The following is a 17,270-nucleotide window of genomic DNA, read 5'->3' as shown; positions in this document are numbered from 1 at the left end:
GAAACTTTATTTTTTATTGAAAATTAAAAACCATGTGAATCATGTACAATATTTTCTCATAAGGAAAATTTTAGCTGTTTCATAACGTTTCACAAAACTGTAAAACATTTCGCTTTTATGAAGACTTTTTCACAAAACAAAGGTAAAACTAAAGTAGTATTACAAAGTTATTTTCTAAATCGTCAACAGAGAACTGAAAATGTTTAACAGATTAATTCATACAAGTGGCAGGAGGAAGGACTCTTCCATTTGTAAATCTGTAAGAGGACACAAAGGTATAGAGGGGCATGGGTTTTTTGTTTAAAAATGTTTAAAATCAAGTGACATGTTAAAAGAGTACAGACATGGATTCATAGGATTGTACAAGTTCTAGGACTGCATTTCTCTACACTACCTCAAACAGTGCAACAGTGATTCAGTGTAAATCTCTACAGTGTTTCATTGATTCAATACTTGTGTTCAAGTATGTGTCCATGAGAATGATCAAAATCCCTACTTAGCGATTTTAATTTTCTTTTTCTAATATAAGTTACAGTAGATTATCCCCTTCAGTATGTTTCTAAATCAAATGAACTGATTTCACAATACATTCTGTAATAACCTGTTCAATAATGTTAGCTTACTCACCTCAACATCTGTTGCAAAATACACAAGATCATTCTGACTCTGAATGCCAAAAATATAATAAAATTAAAAAGGGCTTTATTTCCATATACAACAAAACTATTCAGCTAAGTTAAAATAAATTCAAGATAACATGACCTTTTTTTGGCAACAGAGAGATGACCCTACTGAAAATAAACATTTAAAATACTAGTTACTATTTTTTAAAAATTCTGATAAATGTATCCAAAATTGTTCATATAAAAATTAATTATGAAAATGTCAGAGGATAAAACAAGTTGGCTGTCTAACCAAAACAGCTAAGGATGTCTGGCAGGCAAAAATAAATTAATTTGATTAAATTATATGTAATCTGATAATATTTGGTCTGAAGAAGCGTGCATGTGTGTGTGTACGTGTGTGTGTGTGTTTATAAATAATAAGATTGAAAGAGCTGAGAGCCAGCCAGCCTGACAGAGGTCAACTCTTTTGTTGCATTTTTTGCGCATAAAAGTCCCTGCATGTCTCACAGCATCGCTGATACCACCTCATGTCTTGACAGAGGTTCTTCTCTCTTATCACCCTGCAGTACACAGGCCACTGGTCTCCCAGGCACTTGAATGTTAAAGCAGCTGTGAAACAACAAAAAAATCAAATATGCATTACTGTTACATTTATTAGTGAAAAATCAGGTAGCAAAGGTGAGCAGGACACCAGAAGTGTACCTGGGGAAGGGAAAGGAGAATAGATGTAGATATTCAACAAAAAAAAAAGAGAAAAAAATCCTCCTGCTGTCAATATTTTCAATATTAATTTTTTTAAGGCCAGTTTAATTTATAAATTGGATTAAGCTGCATTGAAACTAATTGGTTTAATGTCATACAGCTGTCCCCTCATGAGAGAGTGAAGCCCATCTTTCTGCCCTATACAGAGGTGGGCTGAGGCTGGGGCCAGGGCCAGGACTAGGTGGGGGCTGCAGAGCCAGTTCCAACAAAGCTGCATGAAGAAGCAGCTTCAGCTGAAACTGCCCTCAGTCTGAGCTGGAAGTTGCCACTAGAAAAACAGAAAGACCTCAGCTTGAGTAATACCAGAACAGGGTTCTCAATGACACCTACAAGCAGATTTTTTTTTTTTTTTGATCAGAGGCAGGTAGGGAAATGTAGGGATTAAAGCATGGAGAATGCTGCTGGTTTCTTGATCAGCTTTTGCTCAAGATATCAAGACTTTGTGCCATGCTGTCAATGAATGGAAACTGAACAAGACAACATGATGTCTTACATCATCTTTCTTTGGGAGTGAAATAATCTACTAGACCTTTAGTTTTGTCTGGCTTCTTCATTCAAAGGAACAGAAATATATTGTCTTGCTAGCTTGAATGCTAGAGATGCCACACTATGAGGCACTCATAAGGTTTGAAGACAGTTAGCATGTCCCATGGTACATTTTGTAATGCAAATCCATTTTATCTAGAAAGTGAAACTACAGTATGGAATCAATGACAGTTGACATGTTGGCAAATGTACTTGTCCAGGCCTAATTACTGCATTTTGGACTTCTCAGATGCACAAACACTGTGCATTTCTTACCTTCTTGACCTTTTTCTCTCCTCTCCAAATACATTCAAAATGTTTTTTTTTCTGGTGTGGGTTTTTTTTTTTTTTAAATTGTCTTCAAATACACTGGTCTGACTGCATCACCCTCTTTTTAATCACTCCAGTGGGTCTCCCCTCCTCCACATCAAAGTCAGGATATTGTAACCTTCACATCTTTCACGTCTTATCTTCAACCAGTTATTTATGTTGCTCTATTAGTAGTCTGTTGCTGCTTTCTAGCTGTGGGAATCCCTGACTAACAAATTCTTCCTCAGAAACCTTCTAAAATGATGCCAGCCTGAAAAGCCACTGTTTGATTTATTCTACCTCTTCCCATGGTTGTTATAACTATTCGGTTCTCTCCAGCAGTTGTAAACATTCAGATGCAGAAGCCTGACTTGTATTGTATGCCTGTTGTACAAAACAGGCATATTTTCATGTGTGTTGTCTTTTTTCTTGTGAAGCCATCTGTTAATCCATCCACCTGTTTCACTTACAAAAGCCTCTTACAGTGCTTATCATAGAAAGACCCTGGTACCAAATTTGAATCTTTGCACATTCAGTTATTCAAGCTGTAGTGCATAAATGGAATTAATATGGGAAAACAGTGGAAAATAGGACAGAAGAAGCAGACAAAAATCACCACAAACACTGAACTGAAAAAAAAGTCACAGAAGATTTGAGTTACTCTCTTTTTTTAATAGAAGGGAAAGAGAAACTAAGAGTGTATTTATAGAAAAGCAGAGATGGTGCAATGCACATCAGCTTGGTGCAATCCACATCAGCTTCCACTAGCTTTACCCCCAAATCCAGAGGATCTGTACTGCATAATAGGAATGGAACTGGAGGCCAAAATGATCAATATGTTCAAAAGAAGCATTGCATTATGTATTTTGGAGATGTTAATGTTTCTACCGTCTTGGATTCTGTCTCCTGGTGGATGAGGTTGACCTGTAGATTACTAAAATCAGTGCTACATAATCCATTCTATGAGGACAACATAGACCAATATTTTTTGTGCACTTCACATTAAGTCAAATTTTAATGAATTTGATGCTGTATTTTTTTTGTGAAACTCTGTGATTCACTTTGCTCTGTGACACAAAGCTGCTTACTCTTCACCAGAGAGAGAGCATCGGTGATGGGGCAATGGCCTCTTGCTTCTGAGAGATCAGTTGAACAAAGAAGGATAAAGTATGAAGGGCAACCTTACAACACTGAAATAGCAGAGGATAGGGCCATAAGCAACAGCTGCCATCTCATCCAGCAAACTGAAACAACGCCTGCTACACAGAAATGTTTAAGGGTTAAAAACTTCAAAGAGAAATACCCTTCACTGACTTAAAGGAAGGATTACATACAGCTTGAAATTTAGACTTGCTTTACATGCAGGAGTAATCTATTTGACAGGAGGGTTTATCATAACATGGGCTCTGGAAAATCATCTGGAAAGGGTATGCTATTTTACAGCAAGCCTTTGAATATTCCCCAGTCATGCTCAAGACGAATAATCTGGGGAGCTAATGGCAAGACCATCATCAACAACCCACTAGGAAATAACAGTTAACAGAATTAAGAGTTCTGTAGTTATGCAGTAACATCATTTCTTTAAGCCCAAGAGAGACCTCCAGGAACAGCAAATAACCTCTTCACATTAGTAATTTTCCCTCACGCATCCTAATCCATCAAGCATAGATTTTAGACATTTGAACTAAAGAAAAATGGAAAAAAACTATTTGTACTTGAGGAACAAGGACAGACCTCCTTGATCTCATAAATAGCATGAGAACATAGTCTGCAGAGCTTTTAAAGAGGAAAACAAGGCATTTTCTTACGTTAGAAATGTTTGATAAAATTGAATGAACAAAGATATATATACACTTAAATATATATATAAACATATATAATATGTTTATAATGTCTCTACTATAAACATATTTATATCTAGGATGTTTTGTGTCCATAACATCATACAGTCGCTTAAAATGGTCCTTCCTTGGATAACAAAACCCTTCATCATTATGAGGTACAGTCTCTGATGTACACACTGGAAAACTGAGGTAGAGAGATGAGTCTCTGCATAGAATTTACATCTCCTGAGTCCTAGCCCTCCATTTTTAATCTGGGATTGTCATTACTCTGTAGAGAGAAAGAACTAAAAAGAGTTTCCAGCAGGAATGTGTCATTTTGACTGCTTACCTAACCTGGGTGATGTTATTGTGTTAACATTAATTTTCTCATTGCAGGGGTGGAGATGACAGGGTCTGTAGGCTGCAGGCTTTTCTGAGGAAAAGCATTCATTGCCATGCCTTCCGGTGATCTTGTGCATGCACTGGATGACTCGGGACTGCATCCCTTTGCCACAGGTGACAGAGCACTGGAACACACAGGAGACACACGTTCATTGGAAAGGTATTTTTGCCTGTAAACATGAAAGTGAAATGCCAGTCCAAGTGAAGTCCGTGGTCAGCATTCCAACATTTCTGCCTTCCATTCCATTAGCTAAATGAAAATCAATTAAAAAAGCACAAATTAAGTGGCAGTGTTTATTGAAGGACTGATTCCAGCATCCTGTTGCTGTCAAGATCCACTTTGTAGAGCCTGTGATGAAACACAGCAATGTGCCTGAAGGGAGCAGGGGCTGTTCTCCTGTATCTGTGTCCTAATTTACTCTTATTAGAGGTAAAAGTGATGGAAAAAAAGAAAATGCTCAGAGACAGTGATGGAGAGAAGCATTTTTAATTAAGCCATTACTCCTGCCAGTGCAAAAGTGCTCTTTCTACCAAGCAGAGTGTATGCCTCCTGTCTTTCTGTGACAACTACATGTTTTCAGGTGGGTCCCACAAACGAAACACACAACATGACATGCTGTCTGGCCTTTAATCAACCTTCCCATCTTGTTGCCACAGAGAATGAGGTGAGAAAATCAAACAGCTGCGCACTGTAATGATGGTAACATTGTATTTCTATCACAGTAACATAATATATTAGAATGAAAACTTGGGCAGTGCTATATAGGTGTATACAAAACCTATTCCAAACGAACAAAATACATGTTTCCCCTTCACTAACTTTTTGTTAACAAAATTTCACAGGGCATGAATTACTTTTGTGTCCATTGACATATGTTCCATTGCTTTAATTACAATTCATTAAAAAAAATATATATTGCCAATTTCTCCTACCCACTAACGATTTTGACTCAGGTAGCCACAAATTTCATTAAGTTCTGGAGAAATTTACTATAGACGACATCTTCAAATATTAAACAATTTCTTGCAATGAATGGTATGAGCACTGCCTGAAAATTTATGCCACTACTATCCACATAATTCTGAGAATATTTTTATTCTAAAAAATCTTAATTACATAAATATTGAGAATAGTTTCCTGAGGAGGTTTCAAGAAGCAGCTGGAAAAAATATTGAAATGAGAGAGAAAGACAACGAGAGGGTGCTATAACAAAAGAGGTTTCCCAACCATCCTGTCTCAAGGTGGAGATGGGGAAGTATAGTCTTCTGTAAAAAAATAATAAATTTTGAGTGTAGGAAACACGAAAAGTGGTTTTACCCTTTACTTTCATTATCTGTGTGCTTTTGAGTGACATTTTAAACCCTGTTACTTGGAGGAAAGATTTACACATGTCAAACTGGAAGTAGAGGACTTGCAACCAATTTACTGGAGGGGAGAACAGGATTTGAAAACACTAGACTTCTACTGACAAAATGGGCTCCCACTGGTTTATCTGCTAAGTGATACTGCATAACAATTCATGTATACAGGTGTCTTTGTGGAGATCACTCTGACAGCAGTCACATCTTTTCTATATCAAATGAGCTATGGCCAAAAGCTTCTTGTGACTGTAATGGAGACAATATGCACCAGCAGACAGATCTCTCTCTCGGCTAATCAGTGTTTAGGCCCCAAGTTTCTATGCAGAGTTTGACAACATTTTGATATTAAAATCTTAACTGGTGAATTAACATCCCTTTAATAACTGAGGTGCTACTGGCCTTTGTGAGATATTTCAAAGAGCATTATGAAGCATTACAATGTGATCTTCTATACAAAGATGTATACATCTTTCAAACAATTAATTTTAGTCTTGCATGACCTACTTATTAACATCACAACTTTAGAGGAAGAAACTGACAATAAAGGATGATAAAATAAAATGTCTCAGTTCATATAGGAAATATGTGGCAAAGCAGGAAAGGAAGAAATTTGCATTCTGTTTTATCTTCTTTTCTTTTCACAGATATGTACTATTTTTAACTTTGCATTTATTCTTATTTTATAAAAAACTGAGGACTTCTATTAAGTCTTGTAAGATGTGTGGGGAAAACTGTGAAGAGGCAGGACTACCACACTGCAATCCAAACCTTTCAAAGCCAGCCTCATCAGTTTACAAGTAGAGAGGTTTTTCCAAGCCACTAGTGTTTTAAAATCAACCGGGGATCTTATACTCAAGCTGTGCTCTTCCATGTTCACACATCAGCAGCAGCAGCGGTGTCTGACTTCAAAATTAAGAATTCTACTGACTGGAAGCCAGAAAAAAATAGTATCTTTTTACAGTATCGTTATTATGTCACATTCAGTAGTATGAAATAGGGAAAACACACTTCAGGGACAGCATTCAGCAGTGCATTTGCTATATACGCAGACAAACAGTGAGATTTTTGTTTGTCTCCATGGAGTGGTCTTGAACCTGAATTTGTGCTGCATACACACCAGCCAACTGCTGGTATAACTGACAGCAGCCATTGAATATTGGAGGATAAAAGGCATCCATAATATTTTTCTTTTTCACTCTGCAAAGCTATGGACTTGGTCCAATTTCACTAGGAGACACCTCAATTTCTGCAAACCAGCTAGATGCAACTTAAAGCCACAGCTCTGACCCTCATTTTGATACTCATTTCACTGCATATGCATGTGTACATTCTAGCTGAAGCAGACTCTTCCAAAGCTGTCTCCTAAGCTTGCCTCAGTTTTGGATTTCTCTCACTGAAAATATTCAACCTGAGGCAAATACCTCTCACTGGATGTGCAGATGTCACATTTTAGGTAACACTTGTATGTAGTTAAAGCTGCATAGCTTCTGCATACTTCTGGAGTTTCCATGTTTAAAACTGTAACAAAGCTTTCAACTTACAGGAAACAAAAAATACTTTCAATTTTACATATTAAGCAGTGAATTTAATCAGAAAGCAATCTGTCTGTCAAAAGTGCTTCTATTTGCCATGACTTTATATATAAATATATATTAATATAAAGCTTACATATATAAAATTTACAGAAAATGCCCACTCCAAACCAATCTGTAGCAACATGCATAAATTCAGCAGATCTCAGATTAATTTCAACCCCAGGTTTTATTACTAGTGAATGAAGAATACTTTTCTATAGCTCTTCTTCCCACTGCCTCCACCTCCCAGATGTCACTCTTGCACATGCTATACTTTATTTTTGTGGTGGTTAATTACATTTTACTTCTGACTGTTCAGATGACCTAGACTTTAAGGCCATGTAGCTGATTAGCAAAAATTCCCGTAGGACAATTGTGTTTGTAGGTTTAGACTAAATGTTCTAATATGCAGCCAGAGGTTTTTTATGTGGCTGTTAATCTGTGCATTTTGGACACAGTCCTAAAGGTACTGTAAAACCATTCAAGCAGCAAGACATGTAAAACATTCCTGTTAAAGATTAGTAAATATAGTTAACAGCTATTTTTTTAAAAGTTTTTCTTTCTTTCAAATAAAATCTACCCACCCTGCTTGAATTTTGTCCTACTTCTAAACTTCTTTTAGACATAATTTCAAGGACAGAAACCTAGGCGTTAAATATAACAATCCTTACATTTGGCATGCACACCCGTTACCCAAGATTCCTTCTTTCTGTTCCCTGCCAAAGATATATATTCTGGAGAGAATGCATATTCCCAAGGCCAACAGCTGAGAAAGGTGCTGTAATGCATTAGCTGCTTCCAGCTGGCCTTCATAAGAAGTAGGAATTCCTAAATTAAGGGAAAAATTGTCACTGGCAGACAATAATGGTCAAAATGCATCTTTTTGCCAAGACAACAGGCAATCACTACAGAAGCTGATACAATCCTCAATGAAAAACCCAATTTGTGACAATATTAACAGAATTGACTTGGACAATTTATTTTCAAGAATAAATGGACTGTTCAATAAAAGGTTTTTACAAATCTAAGTAGCATTCAAAGTGGAGAGCGATGTGCTCATAAGGAAACTCAGTGATGAGTTCTACTGGAAATTATTAGCAGAGCATTCCTAATCATTTATGTATAGGTTCATCAGTTCCAGCATTTAAGCAGTTTCAACCTTTGCATAAAGTGAGTGTGAAACAAGGATAGCAAGCAATCAGACTTAGCAACAGGATTCATATTTGCTAACATGCTTGCAATCTTTTCCTGTGTATTGTATTTTTATGAAGTTTGCTTTTGAAGGCAGGTAGTAGATAAAAGTGGTGCATTTGTTTTCAACAAAGACTTTATACTGAGTTAGCAATATTCTTAAAGGTTACCTAAAAAAGGCAAATAATCTGGAGTTTAAGCACTTTTTTTGGGTTGTTTTTATGAAGGCATTTGTGAATAGTGTAACTAATACAAAAAGAGGGACTAATGGATCCAAACATAAGATGGAGTCTGAGTTCTCCAATGCATCATTTCCAGGAAGGTCTTTCTGCCTCTCTCATTTCTGACACACCCAACACCTCAGTATGTGAATGCCAAATTTAAAATTCAGAACTTGTGCTAAGTTTAGCTGAAAAAATTCTACTGTTGGTCTCTCCTAAGTTTAGCAAGTTTGAGTTGTCCTTATTTAGTTTACTTTTCTCCCTTTTTTTTTTCCCTTCTTTTTTTCCCCTTCATTTTTTCTTCCTAGCTCTTCTTTCCAGAGTAAGAATTAGTACCGGATAACTTCAAAAGAGATAAGATTTTAAAGTAAGACAGATAGACCCCCAACTCACCTTTGATAAGGTGGGCTAGAGACAGGGTTCCTATGGAGGAAACCCTCATCTCAAGAATCTGGACCTTCCTTTTGTCCTTTTTTTTTTTTTTTTATCCTTCTTAGTTTCCCATGCACAAAAATCCAATTGTTTGGTGGACAATGCAAAACTGCTTTGGTAACAAGACAAGAAGCAACTGAAAGTTACAAGTAAAATCTGGTTGAGGAAAACCACGTAGAATTTGGTGTAATATGATGATTAATGAAAAAACAAAAAACAAATAATTTTTTCTAGGACAGTGTATAAAAATCTATATTAGAGAATATAATTACTCATTTACTCTGAATCAATAGTGGGGTTTGATAGGCTTAAATTTTAACAGACTTGCTGCACTCAGCTTGGAAGTAGCAAATTCTCTGTCTATATTTGAAACCCAGGTTCAGTTCCTCAATTTCTTTCTTGGATGAACTAATGAAACACAGTCACCCACTTAATGATTTAAAAATCCCAGTGAAACTAGTTTGTTTTGTTAGGACAGTTGGATTTATTAGTTCATTTAAGAAGGCTACTTAGAGAAGTACTAGTAGGACAAGAATCTTCTCAAGCTCAGGCAAGACTGATGCCTCAATATACTTCTTACTGGACTATGCAAGGAACAAGTTGGAAGACCCTCGAATTTTGAAGGGAAAATGTCTTGTAAGACTAAAGAGTTTTCGCATGCAGCACACAGAATGGATTTGGATCCCTCTGGAACCAGAAAAAGAGCAAAAGGGAAGGGCATGTTTTTCTGGTGGATTCTTCCACCAGCTTTATACTGACTTAAAAGCTTTTATCATGAAGATTTTCCTTTCCTCCACAAACAGAAATCTGATTATGATTGTATTACTTTCCAAAAAAAATATATTATGATAAATGTTCCTGAAAAATTGAAGATTAAACTTCAGCATTAAGCTGCAAAAATTCCATGTATGCCAACCTGGAGTCCTGATCCATAAGAACAACAGACTGTATTACAGTCTCTCATTTCTTCCCCAAATCAAGGAAGGTATCAACATTATTCTCTGATCATTAATGATCTATGTCCAAGCATGGACAAAAACTGTAATACCATAACAGATATAGGAAGCCATGTTTCTCTATATGATCCAGATGCACTTTACTTTCAAATAATTTTCAATTTTGTATTTATACTTTCTATAGATCTATATTTAATACAAAAGCACCTTCAAGTTTTAAGACCATTTTAAGCAATTCTCCACCTGAAAAATCAGTTCTTTATTCTTATTTAGGTATTTAGATACATTGTTAAATAGTATTTGACATCCGAACACTGGTGGATTTTAGAAAAAATAAGGTGGTGAATGCTAACAAATGATTAATTACACATCAGTATTCTACATGGCTGCAGTATTCTACAGTAAAAAGTGGAGATGTTCAGACTTATTGATAATATACAAATATGTCCTATGAACTCTTAAAAAGAAATTGAAATATTAGCCTTTGAGTATATAATTTAATGTTAGCATATATCACAATGCTGGCCTGCTGCTCTGTAGAAAACCTTCCAGGAAAAAGGGGCTCATCAGCACAAAAATGTAATTAAAGGATTATGGCATTTCTAATAAAAAGACAAGTCAAAGAACCCATTAAGGACATAAAGGGAATGTCACAGGAGGGGAAAAAAACTTCCCCAAAACCCCTTTCTCTTAAAATTTTCCACTATTTACTTTTCAGAAATCAAAGAAACGTATGTCAAAAACCTTTTTTGTACTACATAAAATTAGGTATTTGCCTTTAAATAGCATCACTCTATATAGCACTCTCACGTTTTTTCCAGTAGTATTAGATGTAAATGAAAGAGCTCATCCCTAACAATGACTTTACTTCCACTCAGTACAAATCTACCAAATTTTAAATCATTAAGATCTGAAGTGACAGCAGGTAACTCGGCTAAATGGATATGGAAGATATTAAAAAAAAAACCCACAACAAATTAAGAGTTTATGAGGAAATTGAACCCTAAGGACTTTTTTTGTTTTAGCTGAAATACCATGATCCCACATAAGGGTCATTACTTTTGAAATAAAAACCTTAAAAGAGAAACAGAGAAAATGAAGTAGAAAAATAACTTACAACTATCAATAAAACTTCCACCAGTTAATTTTCTCTCCAAAATGTCTAAACACATTCTTCATGGGAAGAAAATGGATTTCCACAAAATGGTTCTGACTGCTTAGTTAGTAGGAAAACCATACTGAAGTGTAATACTGTCATTATGTATGATGAGGTCACCCAAAAGCATGACTGTCCTGAGGGAGCTATCACAGAGGGCCAGGAGATAGACAATGTTGACCTGAGTTGTTGTGATCCTATGATAAACTTACCAAAGAATGATCATTACTTTTGGGTGAACTCTGTTTTATGTCAACATTATTGGAAGCATTTGTGTCAAGATTAGATGAGGGAACTCTGGAGATTAAACATAAATCTATGAAATACAGCCTGAAACAGCACAGATAAAGCTGAAAAGTAAATCTTTCTTACAGTATTTAAAAATACATAATATTGCCTGTAATTCTTTAAAACTGGTAAATAAATAATGTAGCTATTCTGATTCTGTCTTGCCAGTCAGAAATCACAGACTAATTTGAAACAATTATTTCAAAAGAAATTTTCAAGAATTAGTTATTAATTATATTGCTTTCAGCTTGTAACTAGTTATAAGGTATTAGAAAACAGTAAGAAGTGAGAATCACAGAGATTAAAACAAAATAAAAAAATAGTAAATACTTTTATGAAAAAACGTGGACGTCGTAGAAGATCACGTTTATCACAAGAGTGAACGTCTGAAGCAGTATTATCTACATTAACTGCATAAAAGATAGGATAAAAAATGCATGAAAGAAAAAAGTTTTCCAACATGCAAAAAATCAATTAGATCCCACAAGAGCAGAAGGATTACACAAATTCTAACAGAACCCAAGCGAACTGGCTATGAGTTACACGCTGGCAGATGATACAGTCAGAGATGCTGAGGAGAACATTTGGAAAGAGAGATAGATGATCTTAGAGATGGAGATACACCAGGCAAAAGAACGCCTCTGGACTGAGTCTCAGCACTGACTGAGTAATTGAATTTTCCTGCACACACTGACAGCTTTGGAATGACTTGTCAGCTATCAGAGAAAAAATCTAGGCATTATCATGAACAGACTGATGAAATGATTTGCCCAATATATATCACTAAGCAAAAGCAAGAAAGAACATTAAGACTGAATTTACAGTAACGAACATGCAGCAAAAGCCTATGCTGAAAAGATAAAAAACGTATGTGGTTCAAAATGTCAGGGGACTGGTGGTCTCCTCGAAACTGTGAGACCAGCCATGAAAAGTCAGATGAACTGCAGTGTTTTCCAGTTTGTATACTGAGATAGTCTTACAATCAGTTATAGTCAGTTATTGTAAAGAGACTAGAGATCCTTACATAGGATGGGCTGTACATACACAATATATTAATTTCCGTTAAGTGAAATTTTGAGAAGATAAAACAGAAGTTGCTGCTTTTGTTTGTCTTGTCCCCCCCTTTGCCATCCAATGTTACTTCTAATTCTATTAGCTCCTTTCTTACTAGTGATGTTATGTGATGGTATTTTTTGCACGTAAATTCAGCATAGCTCCTCGGGACACTGAAATTCTGATGCTCAGTGTAGTCCCTATCTTATAAAGTTTTGTTGAGAATAATCTTTGTAGAGCGAACCCAACTGAGCAAGAATTAGTGTCAGCACAAGGACACTGAAAGGATGCTCAGTGTTCCTACACTTCCTCATTCAGAAGAGTACTCTGGGATATGCATCCTGCTAGTGGGGCTATAAATTTCTGCATCATAATGGTTGTGTAGTAGAGTGTTAAAGATTTTACTGGTGAAGAACTATTTACCTACCTGCTGAGTTATGCATCAGCCTTCCAGAAGACTCATTGTTCAAAGATCCCAGGAGCCCTCAACAAAAATTGGTAGGCATTTCTGGGAAAGCACATAGTGAAGTCATGGATATAGGACATTGCTTCTATTCAGCAATTCCCAAGAATGCTTTCCTTTATTTAAATCTATGTTCGTATGCATATGTGTGCAAATGTAAGTCCCCTGCAGCAGTAATGTCTGGCCTGGCACTATAAGGCTCTCAGAAAAGTCTGGGAGTTCATATTTGACCTGATCAAGACTGCACTAGAATGGCTTGGAAGACGGCTGCAGTGGCAAAGGAGGTGATGGGAAGCTGCTACTGCTATGATCTGTGACTACTGCTTTTGTACCTTCATGATACATCTCCTGCTAGGTGTGAGCTTGTCTCCTTCGCTTGGCCTTGTTTGCTCCAAGAGATCATAACATCCAAATGTTGAAAGACAGCACTGAGCAAGCCTCAGCACAAGTGAGTTCCTGCTATCTTCTCTGTAGTAGAAACATTTAACAGTTATTCAAAGGCATCCTACTTGTACTTCTACATCTAATAATTATAGCTAAGGTGTTTTTTTTTTTTCTAATTATAGTTTTCTAGTTTCTAATTCAACTTTTTTTCCTTTGAAGGTAATCCCCATCTCCTTTTTAAAATGAGATCCAGTACCAAAGTTCAGTGTGGCAATACAAATGTACATGTATGATTTTCTCTTTGTGAAGACATTCAGTAATGCCATGACGCTTAACAGTTTAACCAAACTTTCTCCCTGAAGCCATACCTTTGCATTACTCTGTAAAAATCAAGAAGCCTTTCACCTAGTTGGTCCAAAAAAAAGCCATTCCAAGAACTTATCCAGTTGACAGTATCTTGTTTGACTAATCCACTTCTCATGAAAACATTTCAGCTTAATTTTTGGGAGCTGAAGCTTAATTTTAAAAAATGCTTGAAAAATATTCATACTATTCTAGACATTTAATTTTTTTACCTCATTGTGTATAGTCAAACACGATTTTTTAAATATCAGAAAGATTGTTATAAATTAGCATTTTTGAAATCTGATATATGCAGTTTCTGGACTCCAGATTACAACTCTGTTCATCACAGCTGAAAAGGGCCATTAATGCTAACAGACAGTATCAACACTTTTCAGGCTGCCAAACACCCACACTGTTACTTTTCAGTAAGGCTGTAGGAAGAATAATTTCTTCAAACACCGTCATTTGCATGGAAAGAGGTGTCAGATCACAAAGCTCAGTGGATGACCTGGATCTCTGCATCCAGTATACCACTAAAATATCTATCGCAGCCACCTATTCTTTTGCGCAATGCCAGATTGACAAACCTGGCAATTCAATAAACAGCTAAACAAGCTGCCAGTATGGATCCTAATTACAGAAGGTAAACGGACAGTTAGTCAACAATAGAGAACAGCAAAAGAGGAATTGTATACAGCATGGATACCTACAGTCTATTCAACTTAAGATAAAATGGGCTGCATTGTATAGTGAAAAGATTTTTAAAATTCATGCCAACTGACACACCAATTTTTGCTTCACTAGAAATAAAAGTCTGCCTTGATATAGACACATCTTTTTCACACCAGTAAGCCAGAATCCAATCAACCATACCTGTAAATTTTAAGGAGTGCCAAACACTGTTAAGGCAAATAGCAGCCAGACTGCTTCACTTATAGCTATGGTTTCAGGCTGTAGGTAGAACCACAGAAAATATAGCTGGAAGGAATGCCCAGGAAATTTATAAAGCTGCCCAGATTTGAAGTCTATGACTGCATACTAATACTAACAGTATTTAGTTCTAAAATATTGCTGAGCATACATGGAGGAAAATGTAATTTATTTATAAAGTTCTCAATTATCTATTTTAACAGCATTTTTATAATTTTACTTCTACTACCAGGAAGTGAAAAAAAAGCCAGCTTGTTCAGATATATTTCAGATCTCCTTTTCTTTTGTAATTTCCTAGACTTCCTCTAACTGTTAAAGTTTATGAAGGTGCCATAGAAGTCAACTTTTTCACTACTGATTTATATCCCTAGCATGCATTTCAGCATGCCTCCCTGAAAAGCACTCTTTAAAATCAGCACAATCCAAAGCCATTTCATACAACCGCTGAACTCATAGATGTTACCCTTTCTTTGTCAGACAGGCAACAACAGTTGCTGTGTTACTGAATCTCCTCTTTCCCCATACCATTCTTTCAGATAGCACCCTGAAGCATGCATCTCATTATGCAGTGAGACTGTGCCTGTACAGACCCACTTAGGCATGGGGCTGTATTTGCCTCTGCTACATGCTGCCATCTTCCAGGCATCCTCTTCTAGCTATGAAAGTTGGTTTTTTTTCATCTGTTCACCTTCTTTTTGCATTACACCATCTTTTGTGCTCCATTAGAAGGTCATTATGGGCATCCACTTGTTTACTTCTTTAAGAAACATTCAAAACAAATGTATAAAGGCTGTACCTTCTGCCCAAGACCCTCTCCTATGACACACAGGAAAAAAAAGTAGCTGTTATTAGGTGGATTTAAAATGTTTTTTACTTTCTTTCCCTTTTCATTATCTATCTGATTATATAGTTCTCCCCTTACCATGTCACTTGTCAGATAAGACTGCAAGCATCTTTCAGCAGGAACTGTAAGCTCCTTTTGTTCTTCTTTTGTTCTTGCTTTATTTTCCTATGGGACCTAGCAAGGCTCAATCATGATGGGAACTTAAGTTGATGTACCTCAACTTAATTTTTTTCTAATATAACCCCACTTACAGATAATGCAGTTCAAGAGACAACACAACATGTACCCATAGTTACCTTTTGATTCCAGTTTGGCATTCCCAAAAACTTTGTTTACCCTAAAGAGGCTTGTAGCAGAAAACCAGCAAAGATGTCCCAGTAGATCTAAGTGTGATACAGATACCAGAATTTCCCATTTCTGTGTGATTTTATGTTTGTGCAAAATGGGTAATGTTTACTTTTAAGATGTTTTTCAGTCTTATCAGTGCTTTTGCCCATGGGTGGTCTTGTTCTGTTTTTCTAGAAACTAGCATGACATTACATTTATTCCAGGAAAAATACTACAGTACATTGATCTATCAAAAAAAAAACCATCTGAAACAAATGAAGTTAGTGTTACAAGATTGGTTAGAAATGTACAAAAAACTCCCCACTCTCATTTCATTATATTGATATCTTCCATATGATTTGCTCATACTTCATTTCTGAAACAAAGACATACCTCATTTACTGGAAACTAACTGTATAGTTAAGTCAATATAAAAGTTATTAACGTGATCCCAGTATTATTTTGCATTCTATTATTTCATAAAAGTCACATAATTTCTTTGTCCATAAATCTATTAATAGTGTCATATTTTGACTCATGGGCAGCACTGTTCCATTCCCAAAATCTAAAAGAGCTAACAGTTTTGGATGGGGATCCAAAGAATAAAACCAAGGCTAATTACCTTGTCAATAAAACTGTAATATTAATATTACCCAAATTCTATTTTTTAATTGAAGGAGATTAAATCAGCTGAGTCTATTTGCTATGGAAATGTAAGGGTTGCTTAATGTTTAAGAACACAGTCTAAAGGTTGAATGTCCCATGCTGTCAAATAGTTGGCAAAAATAGAATTTGGGTTTTTCCCCTCTCTCCTTTTTCACATGTTCTTTGATTGGGACAGAAAAGAAGCAATCCTTATCACTGCTTTTTGTATCAACCAATCGAGAGATCTCTCTGTGACCTGTTGGGTTCACTCTGTGTCCCCCCAACAGCTTGACTTCCTGCTCTGATACACACACACACTTTCTAGAGGGCACTGCGTATACTATCTTAAATAAATAATTTGGAATAGGTAATGAATTTTGGGACTCACTGGTGTGAAAACCAAGCAGATGCTTCAGATTTCCTTTCAGACTCACTGGAAAAAAATTTGCAGATTAACCTTTGTTCCCCATTTTTGCTTCTTCAGGCTACAAAGTGAACTCCATCCCAAAAATTGAGACCATTACCTCAGATTTGACTCCTCTGCATCTCTGGTCTAACTGTTTAGAAATTCTGCTGCTACTGCTTCTTTAGTTTCTGTTGAATGCATCCTCTTTCCAGCTTCCAAAGATAAATGTCTTTTTAGAAGTTATAC

General features: G+C 36.1%; 1 protein-coding gene across 1 annotated transcript in view; it reads right to left on the bottom strand.

The window, feature by feature from the left end:
• The window catches only part of ADAMTS19 (ADAM metallopeptidase with thrombospondin type 1 motif 19), a 152,719-nt gene continuing 135,449 nt past the window's right edge, over positions 1-17,270 (bottom strand). The window contains exons 22-23 of the mRNA XM_074812052.1: positions 4,395-4,572; positions 1-1,235 (exon numbers count right to left, since the gene is read on the bottom strand). Coding sequence (XP_074668153.1) covers positions 1,084-1,235; positions 4,395-4,572 — 330 coding nt within the window. The 3' untranslated portion in view covers positions 1-1,083. The remainder of the gene's footprint in view (positions 1,236-4,394; positions 4,573-17,270) is intronic.

Source organism: Strix aluco, chromosome Z (assembly GCF_031877795.1).
Source record: "Strix aluco isolate bStrAlu1 chromosome Z, bStrAlu1.hap1, whole genome shotgun sequence".
Taxonomy (NCBI): Eukaryota; Metazoa; Chordata; class Aves; order Strigiformes; family Strigidae; genus Strix; species Strix aluco.
This window is presented reverse-complemented; position numbering and strand designations above follow the sequence as displayed.